This window comes from Eimeria maxima, genomic scaffold, assembly GCF_000499605.1.
Source record: "Eimeria maxima Weybridge genomic scaffold, Emw_scaff255, whole genome shotgun sequence".
NCBI lineage: Eukaryota > Apicomplexa > Conoidasida > Eucoccidiorida > Eimeriidae > Eimeria > Eimeria maxima.
This window is the reverse complement of record NW_013565398.1, coordinates 23,407-39,908: the sequence shown is the minus strand read 5'-3', so window position 1 is coordinate 39,908 and position 16,502 is coordinate 23,407. Positions and strand designations below refer to the sequence as shown.

At 51.5% G+C, this 16,502-nt stretch overlaps 2 protein-coding genes across 2 annotated transcripts; one reads left to right on the top strand and one right to left on the bottom strand.

Moving 5' to 3' along the window:
• Positions 1 to 1,987: 1,987 nt before the first annotated feature.
• EMWEY_00024700 (hypothetical protein, conserved) lies at positions 1,988 to 4,705 on the top strand (the record flags this gene model as incomplete). Its single annotated transcript, XM_013480943.1, has 2 exons — positions 1,988 to 2,164; positions 2,756 to 4,705. The coding sequence occupies 2 exons, from the start codon at positions 1,988 to 1,990 to the stop codon at positions 4,703 to 4,705; spliced, it is 2,127 nt and encodes a 708-aa protein (XP_013336397.1).
• A 1,846-nt stretch (positions 4,706 to 6,551) lies between these two features.
• EMWEY_00024690 (radical SAM domain-containing protein, putative) lies at positions 6,552 to 11,345 on the bottom strand (the record flags this gene model as incomplete). The annotated part of the gene is made up of 9 exons (XM_013480942.1): positions 6,552 to 6,648; positions 6,839 to 6,918; positions 7,215 to 7,370; positions 7,680 to 7,841; positions 8,080 to 8,300; positions 8,885 to 8,985; positions 9,215 to 9,325; positions 9,742 to 10,291; positions 10,655 to 11,345. The coding sequence occupies 9 exons, from the start codon at positions 11,343 to 11,345 to the stop codon at positions 6,552 to 6,554; spliced, it is 2,169 nt and encodes a 722-aa protein (XP_013336396.1).
• Positions 11,346 to 16,502: the final 5,157 nt, after the last annotated feature.

Below are 16,502 nucleotides of genomic sequence, written 5' to 3'. Positions count from 1 at the left end.
TATATATATAATGTATATAGCATATTGAGTATATATGCCCGTACATATGTCCTTTGTATTATACTTATTATACATTTTTATATTATTAATTATATTTTATTTAATTATATTTTATTTAATTATATTTTATTTAATTATATTTTATTTAATAAAGGAGAAGGAGAGACAGGAGACAACATAATCCTTTTTTTTTGTCTTTGCCTCTGTGTATATTTCTCTTCTTATTTATAACATTTTTCTTCTTATACTTGTTTATTATTATTATGTTTTTTATTGATTATTTTATTGCTGCTAAGGAGACAGCTGCATGGGGAAGAAGTGTCTCCTTAGTGCAGTGCAGCGCAGCAGAGGCAGCAGAAAAGGAGACAGGTAGACAACAGTACAAGAGAGACAGTCTCTATATCAAGGGAGTAAGACTATAGATGAACAATTACCTCCATACATAGCAGCTAGCTGCAGCGCTAGGTAGCCAAGGGGCAGCTAGCTAGCAGCTAGCTGTGGCACCTATTACACCTACCCAACGGGGTTAGCTGAGGGGACAGTTCTCCGCCAGTACTTGCTGCAGCACCAGCTAGCCATGGGGGGCTGGTGCAGCATAAGCTAGCCACACTAACTATCTGTACCACTGGCTAGCTAGGAGTAAGGGAGTGCTGCTTGGGTTGACAGAAGAAGGGTTTCTTGCCCTCCTCTCTCCATTCCTTTTCGTGCTGCAGCTGTCTTAGGATAAATAAATTATTATTATTATTATTATATGTAAAAACAAAGAAAGAAAGGTATTTGTTATATAAATCCCCTTCTTTCTTCTTTTTTTCTCCTTTGCAGCGGCAGCAACATATACTAAGAAATGAATGCCAATCATAAATGGGTTCGCTGCCTGTTAGAACGCGCAAGAGAGCGCATCAGGGGCAGGAGGGGCAAGAAATAGCTTTTTCCCTCTTTTTATTGTTAGATCTAGAATAGGAAATACATTAAAGTGTAAAGTTAATAATAGCAACAGTAACTGAGAGGGAGCAGAGAGCAGGTATATGGCGTGTTTGGCAAGAGCCGGGCTCATCTCCTGCTCTTTTTGTAGGCTGCTGCATGCATGCAGCTTCTATCTCCCTAATGTTTTTAATGTATTATTCTTTATTATAATTATTTATTTCATTTTACTAAAGACTGCTGTTGCGTATACACCCCGCTGCCTTGCTGCTGCTCGCGCACACCGGGGAAGTGACCTGTGGGCGCCTGCCTGCCTGCTGCTGCAGCGGCGCCTTCAGGGGTTTTTTGGATTTGTTTGATGTGTTACTAAATAATTTAAATTATTATTTAAAATATATGTATTTTAATATGGATAATTAGGGCCACCGGCAACAATATTTCAATACGAACCAGCGGAAGCTGCCGCCGGTCCTGCTGGCACTGCGGCTGCCGCTGCCGTTGCGGCTGCCACTGCGGTTGCTGCTGCGACTGCTGCTGCTGCTGCTGTTGCTGCCGCCGCTAGTGTTCTTACACTGGTTATTTGTATGGATATTGCTATTTATGGTTTGTACGGGATTATGGCATGAGGTTTCTGAGGTGTACGCACAGCCTGGACCCACCGGTCTAGCCGGTCTGTAGGGTTTTCCTATCTTTGGTGTCTTAGCAGATAAGAAAAGGAGTTGCAGGAGAGCAGCTGCAGCATCGCTTGTTTGTTTGTTTCTTCTTCACTTCTCTGTCCTCCTTAAAGGAGTAGTTGTTTACCACCAAAAGGTCGCTTGTGTTGCATGCATCCATCAAACAACATCAGGGAGTTGTTAGCCGCAGGGCCCCCCTCCTCACCATACAGGATGCCCACTGGCAGCAGCTATACAGGAGTTGCTGCTGCAGGTTGCTGCAGGGCCTGACTCTGAAGCTGCAGCAGGAGGCTGCCAGCGGAACCATTTGCTGCTGCATTGTAGTGTATCTGCAGCTACGAGACGGAAGAAACTTTTTGTGCTCATAGTTTACAGATACCACAGCAGACAGCATGGGAGTCTGGGGCGGCTCGGCTGCTGCGTTGGCCTCAGCCTTTGCTCCCCCTTTTGTGGGGAATGCCTACAGTGCGGCTGTGTTGCTGCTGCTGCTGCTGCAGGCGCAACAGGTGTTACAGGTTGTTGCTGCTGAGGTAGGGACAGACACTTCACAGGAAAATGCAGCTAATCAGGTAAGTGGGGCCAAGGAGGCGGCAGCACAGCGAACACAACAGATGCAAAGAGGCACAAAGGAGACACGAGAGGTAGCAAGAAAAAGCAACAAACAAGCAAAACTTCTGCTGCAGCTGCTGTTGCTGTGTCTGCTGCAGCTGCTGCTGTTGGAGAGAACAAACAGCAGAGGGGGGCACATCGATAGAACTGCATCTCTTCCTCCTATAAAGACTCTTGAGGTAGACAAGGAGGCAAGCCTTTCTTCCCCTTTGTCCCCTTCTATGTCTCCTCCGCTGTCTCCTGTGGGTCTGTGTCCTTTTTCGTCTCCTCCTTTGTATCCTTCCTAGTCTCCTATTTCGTCTCCTTCACTGTCGCTTTCCTTGTCTCCTTCTTTGTCTCCTTCTCCGACCCTCCCTCTGTCTCCTTTCCCTCAACATTGCCAGGTGCCTTGCAGCAGCTGCTGCTGTAGCAACAGCAGCGGCTGCTGTTGCTTCTGCACTTGATGGTACAGCAACTTCACCTACAATCGCTGCTTCTGCTTCTGCTGCTGCTGCTGTTGCTGCTGCTGTTGCTGCTGCTGTTGCTGCATTTCCTGCTGCTGTTGGCTTCAGGGGTCAGGGATAACTGGTCCGTCGTCCTCCTCAAGTAAGGAGGTAAGACAGCAGCACGCTCTCCCATCCGAAGCAAAAGACGTCTTATTTGCTGCTGCTGCTGCTGGTGCTGAGGCATCTGAAGATATTGCAACAGCAGCAGGGGCCCCTGGGGCCCAACAAGAAGAAGACCTTGTCCGGTGGGGGGGCAGCTCCGTCGGGGGGTCCCTCAGCAACTCCCATAGGTACAGTTTCTTCAGCGGGAGGCCCTCATGCCCCTCAAGAAATCCGGAGGCACAAGAAAAAAGGATGAGAGCTGCTGCAGCTGCAGGCGCTGCTCTGCTGCAGAGTCATTTTGTGCATCAGGAAAGGTGGCTGCTGCTGCAGCGTAGCAAGCAGAAAAAGCTCGAAGCTGCTCAGCAGCAAGCACAGCAGCCACAGCAACAACTCCAGCAGCAACAACAGCGGCAACAACCGCAGCAGCAGCTGCAGCAGCAGCATCAGGTTCCATCAGCTGGCGGTGTCCAAGAAGAAGGGACTAGGTTAGGTGTCCCCCGAGAGCAGAAGGTTGGCACATCAATGAAGGACGTTTTGGTGCCTGTTGCTGCTTCTTCTGCTGCAGCTGCAACTGCAGCTGCTGGTTCTTTGGCTGCTAAGAGAAGCGAAAAGGAGACAGGGCAGAGGGCCCCACAGGTCGCCCCTCCCCCCACGTGCCCTCTGCCTCCGAAGGTGTCTCCTTTCTTTCTCCCGTCTCTTGGGGAGCCCCTCAGTCCCTTGGAGACACCTCAGGTAGGAGACACCTCCTTGCAGGTGGCTATGGATGAGAAGGTGTATAGGGAGGCACTAGAGGGTACAGGTGCTGCTGCAGTGCCGTCCCCTGCTGCCGCATTAGAGACAAGAACTCGCATGCAGCAGCGCATGCAACAGGAAAACAGGCCCACTGAGGGTATGGGCTTTCGCAATGTGTTGGGGGGCTTAGAGGTCACTGCAGAAGAGGGAGAGTGGTTGTGGCCTACAGACTCGTTGCATGCAAATCTTTGGGGCTTTTCGAAGACAGATCCGCATGAGCATGCAAGTTGGTTTGTTACAGACAGGAGACAAGGGGCAGCTGTAGGTATAGGGGACACCCCTGAATTAACATGGGTTTTAGGGGCCCCCTTAGAGACTGTCTCCTCTACTCGTTACCCATCCCCATCAGAGGTACGAGCAGCCTTAATGGAGGCCCTTGAGCTAACTTTTCGCATGCATGCACAGGACATTCAAAAAGGGAGTTCTCTTTTGGGGAATTCCTCTAGAAGGCCTCATGCAGGGGCCCCGCATGCAGCAACGCTGCAGTTCAGCTTCGATGTTGTGCCGCTGCACGAGCAGCGGCTAATACATGCAGAGTCCGAGGGGCCCTTGGGCCCCTCACCTATCGAGTTAGTAGGGGAGCTTCTAGGGGAAACTTTTGCTGCTGCTGTCTTGGAGGTCTTTGAAAGAGACTTGGAGACACCTGCGCAGGCCCAGCTATCACGAGGAGGCACACGAGAAATTTCTCTTGTAGAAGGGGGCTTGGGGCTGCATGCAAAGGGACACGCGGACCAATGGATGCGGCGGTTGGTGCTGCCAGAGGAACTAACAAGGATAGAACTCTTAGCATTGACGCTACAGGAGCTGAGGCTGCTGCTAGCACTAGAGGAGGAGATGGGGGGTCCCCAGGCCCCTTTACCCTCAGAGGACTGGGCCCCTGAAGATAGGGAAGAACGCCTTCATTTCCTTTGGCCGCCTCAGGAGCTCCACGCGCATGCAACAGCAAACAGGCAAAACGAGTTGCAGCAGGCTAGCAAGCGGAAGCAGCAGCAAAAGCAGCAGCAGCAAAAGCAGCAGCAGCACCAGCAAGAGCAGCAGGCCGGGGAAGCAGATGATGATTACCTCCTCGAAGAAGAGGAAGCCTTCTGGGAGCTGATGATGGCTGATCCTGGTGAATGGTAAAGCAACACTTCTCCCGCTGCAGCGCGTCTCCTGCTGCACCTTAAAAACTAACAACAACCCCACTATTGCTTGCATGCACTGTGTAGCCTTAGCAGGACGTCTAACGGGGGCCCTTAGAAAGGGGACAGACAGTTTGTCTTCAGTAGCCCCTTCTTGCGGCCTCCCCGTACGCCTTTGCTACCTACAAGACAATGTAACGAGAGGGACAGCACAGACTTGCTGCTGCCGCTGCTGCTGTTGTTGTTTCATTAAACCCCTCAAGTACTAGACGCGTGCAGCAGCGCAGCAAGGGGACAGAGGCAAGGGGCCATAGGTTCCTTGGAAGCCTTTTCAGCAGTCTCGTCCTACTCCAGGAAGCTCAAATACGTCTCGCTGCCTCTTCTACTGTTGCTGCTGCAGCTGCTCAACAGCAGCAACAAAAACAGCAGCAGCAGCATTACCAAGGGTTCCAATAAATAAGAAAGCTGGTTGCCCTCAGGGCCTCACAGTCAACTTTGGCCTCAGCATCAGCAGGAGCCGGCAGCGGCAGCGGGATAATATTTAGTTAAGCAACAGCAGCCTCTAGTATTGCTGTTGGAGTCATGTGCGGCAGCAAAAGCAGCAACCGCATGCAGTGCAGCAGTAGCCGGACAAAGGACAAGATCCGATCCGACCAATTTGGAGACAGCATCTTTCTGAAGCAGCCACAGACTCTAATGCTGCTGCTTGTATTGCTCCTGCTGCATGTAGCAGATGCTGCATGCAGCATGTCCCATCGTTGTGAAGGTTATGCTTGGAGTTGACGCTCCGGAGGGGTCATGCAGCAGCCATACATACAGCTGAACTGCAATTGAATGTGCAGATAATAAAAGAGTCGGGAATGTTACATTTGCCAAGCGTTATGGAGACTGCAGGTTGCTGCTTGTAGCTATCTCCCCAGCTGTGGGGCGTTCCCTGACTAGCGTATTGTCTTGGTCCCGAGAAAGTTCTGCATAAGGGCGCCAGTGCATCTGCGTTAAGGGTCTGAGTAGGGTTTAGGGTTTAAGGCTTAGGGCGTAGTCAAGGTATACGACTTAGCATCGAGATACCTACAGCCAGGAGAGACACTGGGCCCAGCGAAGAGTTCGTTAGATGTATGGGGTAGGCAGGAAGCCCGATGGGGATAAAGAGGTGTCTCTACAAACACAATTAAACTTTAAGCCAAAACGCATAGAATGCCCCCATATAAACCCAGAGGCAGATGTGCAAACTAACAACAGTCTGCTCTAGACAGCTGAAGAATCGGCGGTGTACGTATACCCCTGAACAACCCGCATCACCGCCCCCCGCCTCTACGTAAACCCTAAAACGTAAACCCTAAAAGCCAATTACCTAATTTCCAGCCAAGCCTGAAGCCCCTACATACTCATCCACACATGCACCCGTCTACATTAGCGGTAGCTGCAGCACTTTTAACAATAAGGAGTAGCAGCACTCGCCCCTGCATCCTCGGTAGTGTCAGGAAGCAGCAGATATTCCTCCTCAGCATCCACTTCCGTTCAGCATTATGAACACTAAAGATCAGAAAAAACATATGGCACCGTGTTCGTTCTGAGGCATATCCCTCCTGAGGGGACTAAATGAAGCGCCATTCTTGCTGCAGCTGGTGCAGCAAGACCAGTCGCTGTTGCGGCTGCCGTAGCAGCTGCGCATTGTCAATGGCACCCGTAAGCACGGAGGCTGGACCCATGCATGCAGTGCTGTCGTTGTTGCTGCCCCGCCCTCCACCCGCTCAAAGAAGAGCAGCGAACCAAGAAAATGCTCAGACGCCTGCACTAGGCAGCTGTGAGGCTGCATGCATTGAGCCAGAGCGGTGGGACTGCAGGCACTAGGCATCCGGGGGACCGCACAAAGCCCCCATACAGTGCCACTTAGACGCCGAAATCACTCGCACGAACGCGACCTTCCCTAGAAGTGCCTCGTCCCTGCAGCAGCAATAGCAGATCCCAACGACCGAAGAGAACCTCATGTCGCATCTGTCTGGATGACACGTGGTGCCTGCACTTGATGGCACAAGCCCGTATGCTGCATGTCAAAAGATATGAGACTGCTCCCTTTGGGGGGTTGAAGGGAACAAGTAAGCAGAAGAAAAACAACCCGGGAGGAGACACCTACCTGTCTACAAGGATCTTGACGTATTGCTTTGTGTGTCCCACTGTGTGCTCGCTGCGGTCGGAGTGAGAAGAGAACCAAACCTAAACTCCCAGGCCAAATGTCGCATGCAGAGAACAGAGTCGAAATCTTGATATCGCATGCAGCACACCTACGCTAAATGGTCCAAAACCGAATGCATCCGCCGCAACTGTCGAGACCAATAGATGGATCGAGAAGCCCTCCGGCATCTAAACAGATTGCAGGGTGTACAGACACCCCACTTCGACGCAGTGGGCGGATAGCTATGCATGGGTGCATGCATATAGCTGCTGCATGCAGCTGCGTGGTTCCATGCGCAAGCTGGCAGCAGCCGCAGTGGTGTGAAGTGAAGACGCACCTTTTGAACCGTGCCAACCATCCAGTCGTAGCAGGTGTATGACTCGAAGAGCTGGGTTGCTTCTCTGCTACGACGCTTAACCACTTGTGAATTCAGCTGCTTCATCGCTGCAGCAGGAGTATTGGGGCGGGGGTAGAACTGACTGATGTTGACTGCCTGCAGCGCCGCATGCAACAGCAGAGCACGCTGAGAGCGGCTGAATCCCCAAACCAGCATCTGTGGCTGACACAAGCCTAGGCAGGTGCAGCAATCTGGCCAGCTCGCTGTATGAGTTCTGATGGTCTAGGGTCTAGGGTCTACAAGCGGTTGCTGCACGTTGTTAGTGTCATATACGCTTCAAAGCCACTAAAGCCTTCAAGCTTTCAGACCTATCCTCCGGAGGTCCATCCCGGGGCACCTGACCTCCTCCACATTCCTTCTGCCACAGCAGCAGCTGCTGCCAGTGCAAGCAGCCTGAGGACCTACTGGGAAGCGATAGTCGGTCAGTAGCCGCAAGGTCTCGAGGTGGTCTTCTTCCGTCTCGCCCGGAAAGCCGCAAATGATATCCGTCATGATGCTCATTCGAGGGTGGGCCTGCAGGCAGGCATCCACCACCTGTCGAAATTGCTCCACCGTGTAGTCCCGCTTCTGTAGACAATCGCAGCAGAAGCACAAACAGCAGCAGCTGCGGCACATACATCTTCTCCCCCCGCCCTGAAGACATTTTCTTATCGGGAGACCAGTGCCTTAAGACGGCCTCGACATCAGCTGTAGAGGAGGCGACGATACACCGTTGTGGCTGTTGTGCCACAAGGGAATCAGCGAAGTATGAGCAGCAGCAGCAGCCTCATTGGTTGTCTCTTAGCACGCTGCTGTGTATCCGTACCATGCGACTCAGTACGCTGTTGCTGCCGGACTGCACTGGGAGGTGAAGGAATTCGAAGACATTCGGGTGGCCTAAGATATCCGTAGCTGCAGCCAACTGACCCAGCAAGAACGGAGGGTTGCCCATCCCCACGCGCAGCATCACCTCCTCTGGCAGCGGCCGCTGCAGCAGCCGCCGCAGTAGCTGCGTCAGACTGCTGCCAATGTCCAACCCGTAAGCCCCTGCGGCGCAGAATTTTACGGAGACCCTGCTGTACCTTACTGTATGCATGGAGCTGCATGCAGACCCACGGATAACAGCAACTATGCAGGAAGACAAACCAGCCAGTAGGCACAGAGGAGAGAAACGGACGCAAACCAGTAAGAGATGAGACACAGAACAGACGCAGGCACACAAAAGACTAGCAAAGCAACAGACTGAGCTACACCAGATACGCAAGACGATGACTCCAGGAGGAGGCAGAGCCAGGTAGAGAAGATGGAACACAAATACAAGACAGACTGATACACAGAGTCGACAGGGAAGAAATGGATAAAAAACACAACAAAAACAACTGTCGATACAGACGAAGAGCAGAGATATACACACGGAACGAACACACCAGAAAGAAGAAACAAAAAGGTTGGCCAAGGGCCACCTCCACCCCATGGCAGCTTCTTTCAGCCCAGGCGGCCCCTTATATATGGTCTGGCTCAGCTAAGCTGCTTCATCCCCCCCACCCATATGCTTCATACCCATGCAGCTGTGTGTTTGCTGCAGTCGTGTCTGCTGCAGCTGTGCATGCTGCAGCTGTGTCTGTACCCACCTGTGTCTTCGCTGGTAAGCCAAATTTGTGTAGCTCCCTGTTTTATGGCGCTCCGCACCCGAGCTTCAATCGCCTCCTCTGGGTAGCTGCCCAGGTCTCCGCTGCAGCAAGAGAGCCAAAAACGCGCAGCGGCGCCCGTCCTGTATCCCTACTGGTTCCGTTGCTGCAGCAGCTCCTGTTGAAGCTGATGTTGTCCTTCTACTCCAGAGGCTGCTTCCAGCCATAGCAGAGTACAAGACAATCGAGCAACAGGCCGAAGCGCTATAAAGGCATTGCAACAACCAAGCACAACTCAAGTCACAAAGAAAAGAGGAAAGAAGGCAGGCTCACCGCGCGTGCTTTGTCTTGCAATAGGTGCAGTTGCCGAGACATCCCGTGCTAATGGGCACAATTTCTATCAAGCGGTTGCGCCGAATCTTGGGCAAATCCAATGGAGGCAGTCTGCACCGCACCAAATCGAAACACGACAATCCCGCTAACAGCCTAGGGGACCCTATGGAGAATAAGAGGGGCCCCCAATGCGTTAACCGGACCCCTGAAATAACCACAAGGGCCACTAAACACCTTAACAGGGGTCCCTATAAAACCAGAAGAGGCCCTAAGCACCATCACAGAACTCCAAGGGGGTCTCTATACACAAATGGCAGGGGCCCGTCTGTGTTGCACGCTGTGTGTAGCCCCCTCCTTCGTGCCAGATAGCTCTCTATCCTGTCGCTGCAACAGGGGTTTTGCGTGTTCTAGTTTACGATCTGAGGGTTTAGGTTTTGGATACACGCCACGATATTCACGCCACGATATTATATAGTGTTTATGTTTGTTTCGACCGAGACACGTGCTGGGGTGTACAGGCAGCTCACCCCTTGCCGCCGGTGAGGCGGACGATGCGGCCTTGTAGCGCCTCCTCCACAACCTCCACAATGCGGCCAAATGCGGATACACCGACAATCGAGCACTGCTCTAGAAGCGCCTCCTGCCATGGCACAGCAGCCCCTGCAGGGCCCTTGCCGCGCCTGTCGCTTCTAGCTGCCCCTGGTACGCAGCCTGTAACCACGCAGGGGATTTTCCGTCGCAGTTGCTGTTGTTGTTGTTGCTGCTGCTCCTCCTCCTCCTCCTGCTGCCCTGGTGGGGAGCAGCTCTGGAGCTCATCCTCAGTTGTTGCACTATCGCCCGCCGCCAGTTCCGACGGGGAAGGTAATGCAGCTTGCCGCTTCTTGCCCGCACCCTCAGCACCCGCAGCAGCAGCACTAGCAGTGTTGCTGCAAGCGGGTGCCTGTCCCAAGGCCGCCCTTATTACGGAGTAGAGAGCGAACTCCGAGGGGCTCTTCACCGTGCACGAATTGACAACGCAGATGTCAGCCTCATCCATCGTCTCCACAAACCGATACCCCGACGCGTGCAGCAAGCCCTCTGTAGTGCCAGACCGCCCACATGCATGCGCAGCGCCAGTTACAGAAGCAGCCCCTGGTGCAGCAGCTATTTGACTACACTGAACCAGCTTAGTACCCGAGGGCAAAGAAACTAACAACTGATTAAGGAAACAACGACCACATCGTAAAATATAATACTTTAAAGTACTGTCATGCTGCTCCCCATAACGTAGTACTAGCGGGATACACGGACAGCGCGTGACGTGCAAAGACCGGCAATGTCTCGATACACCAAACTAAGGCAAGACCCACAAATCCAATGCCGCTTTGTTTCTTCGCACAATTCCAAGCAAACCCTAAACCGTAAACCGTAAAACCTAAGCACTAAATGGGATAGGCGTACGCATGTACTCCGAGTCGGAAACGTTGTGGGAACAGCCGAAGGTCTTGAAGTAAATTTTCGAGCGCCCTGGGAGGAATGTGCCTTCATAGTTCGGAGTGGCTCCTGCGGGTGGCGCAGCTGCAGCTGCTCCAGCTGCAGACAGCGCTGCAGTTCCCGACAGTTCTACTTCCCCTCGTTCACCGTCTTCTTTTGACAGTTGAGAAAGCGCTCGCTGCCTTGAGGCCTTCGGCTGCAGGTAGGTTGATAGATTGGCAGCACGGGCTGCTTTCTTGAACTCGTCGTCGCTGCCTTGCAAATCTTCGAGGTCGGCTTCCCCCTCCTCTTCCTGTTCTTCCGTCACCACTGCTGCATCAGACGAGCAAGTGCATCCCCAGGCGCCGCCGCAGCAGCTCTCCGACTCATCCAAGTTGTTCTGAGCTACTTTTTTGGGGGGAGTTGGTGCAGATTGCAGCTCGGTGGTAGCTGCAAGGGAGGAAACATCCCGAAAGTAACGCCAAGTCAAGTATGCAGCACATGCAAAGGCAGCTCCGACCTCCACAGCTGCAAGCGAAGCGCCCCCCCGCAACCGTCCTGCGAGCTGTAGAGCCGCCGTAGTCCCCGCTACAACCGCAACAGTTGCAACTGCTGTAGGCAGCGCATGTTCCCACTTTGGGGGGAAAGAGCCCTGGGGATGGTCACTAGGTGAAGGCATTGCATTCCAAGAGCAATAAAATAAATTGTCAACGCGAAAGGGAGCTGCGCTGGTCGAAGGATGTGGGCTGCCCCTGGCTCGTCGTCAATTGCTGCAAATCCGCCGCACAGGCTGAAGGCAGCAAGGAAGGGCAAATAACTACTGGACAAGCATATTTGCAAAATTTGCAAGGTCTAATCAACAATTTCTCCTGTTGTTTCCAGAGAAGAAAAGAGAAGTATGTTTCGAGTCATTCTCAGTGGGGCCCCCCCCCGTTCACCTTTGAGCGGGGCTGGGGGGCCCCTCCGAACGCACAATATGGAGAAAAATAATACCCAAATAATTACAAATGAAGGATTCAGGCGTTGAGTGCTGTTGAATTTGATCGAGCGGGATCATAATGCCCTGGAAGCGGCAATTGCCTCCTGTTTTGCCGCCAGTCCGGCCTGGACGACTGGAGGCCGCTTCCCCCTGGTGAACCCTTGTGCAACTATACAACTTAAGGCAATTTTAATGCATACAGAATCGTTTATTGGGGTAGGAGGTTCGTGTTACTTCATTTAGTTACAAACAGAAGAGCTGGAATAGTTTGCACAGGAATTCCACACGGCAACTGACATCACTCCAATCTTCTGCGATCATGCAGACACGTACAAAATGATTCGGAACCACTCCAAGAGTGCCCAGGCCCTTTGGTCAATGTGTCCACTAGTGTAGGCAATCGTTAAAAGCACGCGTCGCCCCCATACGCAGGCATCATGGAATAGTAGAAATGCGTTCCAGCATCAGATAAGGCACGCTATCCGCATCTGTAAGTTGAAACGAGAAGCATTGGGCCCATCAATGGAGACGGGGACGCCACGTACCTCCCTTTTTCTCTTCAAAGCCACTCAGCAAGGCGGCATAGGGGCATGGAGTTGGCGAGGAGCAAAAACGAATTCTCAGGTTTCCAGAGCTTCTTCGTGCGGCCCTTGCCGAAATGGTAAGCTACACTGATTGGCTGGCCCTGCCGCAATGCATGTAAGGAGCCCCAGCATGCACGGAGCCCCACCGTCACCCGCCTTCGCCATGTCTGCTACATATATGAAAGGCAGCAACGACAGAACACCATGCAAGATACACTGTACACGAAAGCAATTCCCCAGACATCTAAGCTACGCGATGAGTTGCAGAACTGCTGAGTTGATAGTGGGTGGCCCATTGTTTCCTGCGCGTCAGCCCGCCTCAAACAAGGTGGTTGGAAGGATGTTGCTGTACGGTTTGAGCAGGGCAACGTTGGCGCTACCGAATTAAATATGGAAAATCAATGGAACACGCGCTGTTCAATTTTTTTCTCACAAATTATTGTGGGCACCTCCCTGTCGTCACTCCATAATGGTGTCTGCGGAATCTGTTAACGGCGTCGAACAATTAATGCGATTAGAAAAGGCAGACTCATGGCCGGTAGTTTGTCTGGCTCCTTCCTCAGACCAAGACTGGTGCTTTATTTGTGGGATGATTTTGAATTTTCTTTCGCATGCTTTCTTAGTAATGTGAGTGGAGGGCGATTGCATGGTCTGCACTTTCAACTCGCGAGAATAATGGGAATCCATCGACCCGCCTGCTTTTCCACGGGCATCGTATGTTATGTCCACACGAGCAGCTTGTGTAGTGCGCGAGTGAATCACATCTGCCATTACGAACAGTCCTATCTCCTTCTTCTAGGGGATTTCCAACAAAGGGGATTTCCAACAAAGAATGCAAAAAACACCTAACTTAAAGGAAGATAAAAGATATCTCTCTATCAGTGTGTTTGAAGGTTGTGTTATGTTTTTCTTCCCCAAACCTTTTCCTCACCAGAATCCCAGAGCCCCGAGTCGTAGCCTACGCAGCCAGCCATACACCCTGATAGGCTGCTGAGTCCTCTGAGCCAGGTGGCCTTATTTCTGGCCTAAGTGATCCGATTTACAACTGGTACTGCATTATGTCCTGCATCACACATAATGCAGTACGCCGGCAGTACAGTGGTTTTACCATTGCGCCTCTAGATGCCTATCCCGTGAAATTAACACAATGTAATGTAATTTTAATTCTAAATTGGATCACGTATGCACGGAAAAAGACCAACAAGGTACGAGTGCTCAGCTGTCTTTCAGGATGTTGTGTCTGACTGCATAATCGAGGCACTGACGCCTGTTGCGGTCCACGGGGAGACGGGCCTTCAATTCACAATTTCCCGGACACATCGACAATAATGAGTTTTAGTGTCTAGATATTTTACGCTTTAGGCTTTTAGCGTTATTGATCGGAGATACCCTGCCAGAAGGGCCCATCTGAGTATACGTAGTGGCAGCTGAGGGTTGGTAGCGCCCTAGAGTTTATCAACAGAGCTGCGGCGAAAACTTGACGCCTGGAGCTAAGTTGTGGTAATAGAAGAAAGCCCCTGGGGCTTGTCTTTACCGGAAATCCACTCCTGCTGTGGAGAGACTAAAATGCCATGTGCGCTGCTTGGTTCCCTCAGGTAAAGTAGTTGTGTTTTTATGAACCACTTTTTCCTGTGTGTTAGTAGTTCCCCAGATGGTACGTGCTGTAAGTGAGCCTGCGCATTCTGGATGAACCCTAGGAAGTCGTCTCTGTATACAGCCATCTAATTATTAGTAGCTAGGCTCGATCAATTACGCTTGGGTAGAACAATCGCTGCAGCGCTAAAGATGCATTTACAAGCCCCAAGGGCATAAGGATTAGTCTCATTGCCTGCTTTGCACGGACCCTTAGGCAACCCATTGGGATATGAGGAAGCGTGGCCCTGAACTGAAATAATGAATAGACAGCTAACTTTTAGAAGCAACCAAGTATTTAGCCAAGTACTTTGTTTATTCTTGCCATCGGCAGTTTTTGCTTTATTCAAAGAGGCTTGAAATCAACATAACCACGACACCTCCCTTTTCATTTTCGCACCAGAAACCGATTGCCTCCAAGTGCTACAGTCGACTGTTGAAGCGGGCGTTTCTTTAGCATTTCGTCCATTTGTCTTCTAAGTCTCTCTCCAAGAAGAGAGATCGCCTGAATCCCAGGAGGAACCTAGGAGTTCGGCAGAGAGGGAGTGTGAACAGGCAAATGGGGCGCCAAACGGGCGACACCGGTGCTGGGAGCCCTCTAGGTTCAGACTAGTTGAGAATTTTGCCTTCGCTTGTGCCAACTCTCCCTCTTTCACAGGTGTTCATTGTGTTGAGTCCTTAGAAACAGATATTTTTTGTAGGGCCCCTGTGACTGCGTGCTGCAACTTTCCGTCGTTCCCGGCAGCGCGTATGCAGTGCGTTGTGCCCCCCTGCTCCGTCATGGCGCACTTCGCACCCTACATAGTAGAATGATTTAGATGCGCTCAGTGATGCACTGTCGCATTACGTTTCAGGGCATATACCTCAGCAATTTCGCCTGGAGGTCGCATGCTTGCTTCCATTCATAAATGCAGTCATTCAAGGCATTTGCTGGATCATTTGGTGATGAAGTGATTCAAAGCACACAAGCCGTGTATTCGGTGAAAGCTACCTAACGTGCTCTCGTGAAAGAGTCGCACCTTTTTTGCTTTGCCGGTGTGTAGAGGTGTGGTTGGAAACGCCTTTGAAGAAAATCTACGTTTTTCATCTTTCTCTTTCCGGCGCAGTGCCTTCAGCACTTCACAGTGCCTAATATCAGGGTGCCCAGTTGTTAAGGTTGTGTTCTTATATCGTGTGTCGCTCTCTCAACCGGCAGTACTATTCGGCTTTGCCGATGGCCGCCGTGATGTGCGGTGGAGTGGGAATACCTGGGACAACTCTTCTAAAGAGTATCTGACCCTTCCTCTAGTCTAGAAGAGGCCTGCAAATAACAAAACAAATGCTGTTCCTCGTTGGTGAATAGAAGAAACTGTGCGCTACGGTTTACTGAACTCTATGCTGCAGCCTGTGGAGAACTGCGTCTTGAAATCCCACCACTCCCTAGCCTCCCGTTAGCGCGGGTAGAGCGTGCGTGCACTAGCGCAGAATAGTATTGCTAGACACTCACTTGCTTCCCTGTAGCCAACATTCAAATAGGTACAAATGCAAGTGCAAATACATATCAGGAGTACCACACATGGCTTCGCCTCCACTTCAGGGGGACAACCTTGGGGCAGGAAAACAGCATCCCCTGCAGCTGGGGCCAACACCATTTACAGGTATACAGTTTCTAAATTCTGCAAAGTCGTTGACTATGGCCTGCGTTGAAGCCCCTGAATACTCTAGCCGCAGCGTTAATGAAAAACAAGGGTTCGATGCACGGGGTTACAAACAGGATGTCCAGCAGGCAAAGGCTGGCACTTTCCCCTCTTCCCCCTCGACGTGCTGAAGTCCCTCCGTACTGTCAAGGGGTTGATAGTCTCATTGTGAGTTTACATTCCCAACAAGTGACGAGCCGAGGGTCCCACCCCAGGTCAAATACTATCCGTGGTGCTGAGGAAGAACAGGCAGGCCTTAGCTGCCGTTTTCCTCATAAAGTGAAACCTAAATTCTCATTATAGTGTATCCTATTACACGGGCCATAATGGCCTACACAGAGTTTCAACGCGAGGAGGTGTAGCTCCTCGTCACTATGTATGGGTGCACCGAAGATGATAGCAGCTGCTGCTGCAACCATCAAGCGACATCTCAATACCATTATACACCAACAAATAACCTTTTAAATACTACTTTTGTTAGGCAAAGGGGTGAAAGTGGCATCCTTGACGCCGTGCGCCCCCCCCCACTCCCTCTGTAACACGACACGCCATAAGAATAAGCAGACAAAGCGAGTGCTGTGTTTCCTTGTGACAATCATATTTGGAACTGGGAAATATGATTTCGTAAATGGTCTTCTGCTGATGATCTTTGTGGCGCTTCCGGCTGGCCGATCGCAGCTGCATTACTCCGTCGGCCGAGGACTGAATGTGCGGCTGCTGCGCCGTGCCGCATGCGCGTTCTCTTCTGGGGAAAAGCGTGATATTTGTTGAATCTCCTTTTGGAATACACTTTGGCATCTCCATTGACGTGCTCCGGACCGTGGGGAGGCCTTTGCATATCAATTTAGCCGTTTCTCTCAGCCCTTCGCAGCGGACTGGGACAGGTGTCTCATCGCCTAGCCCTAGCGCAACAGTCCAGCAGGCAGCCCTCATTGCACAGGAGGACTACAGAGTTGATGCACAGA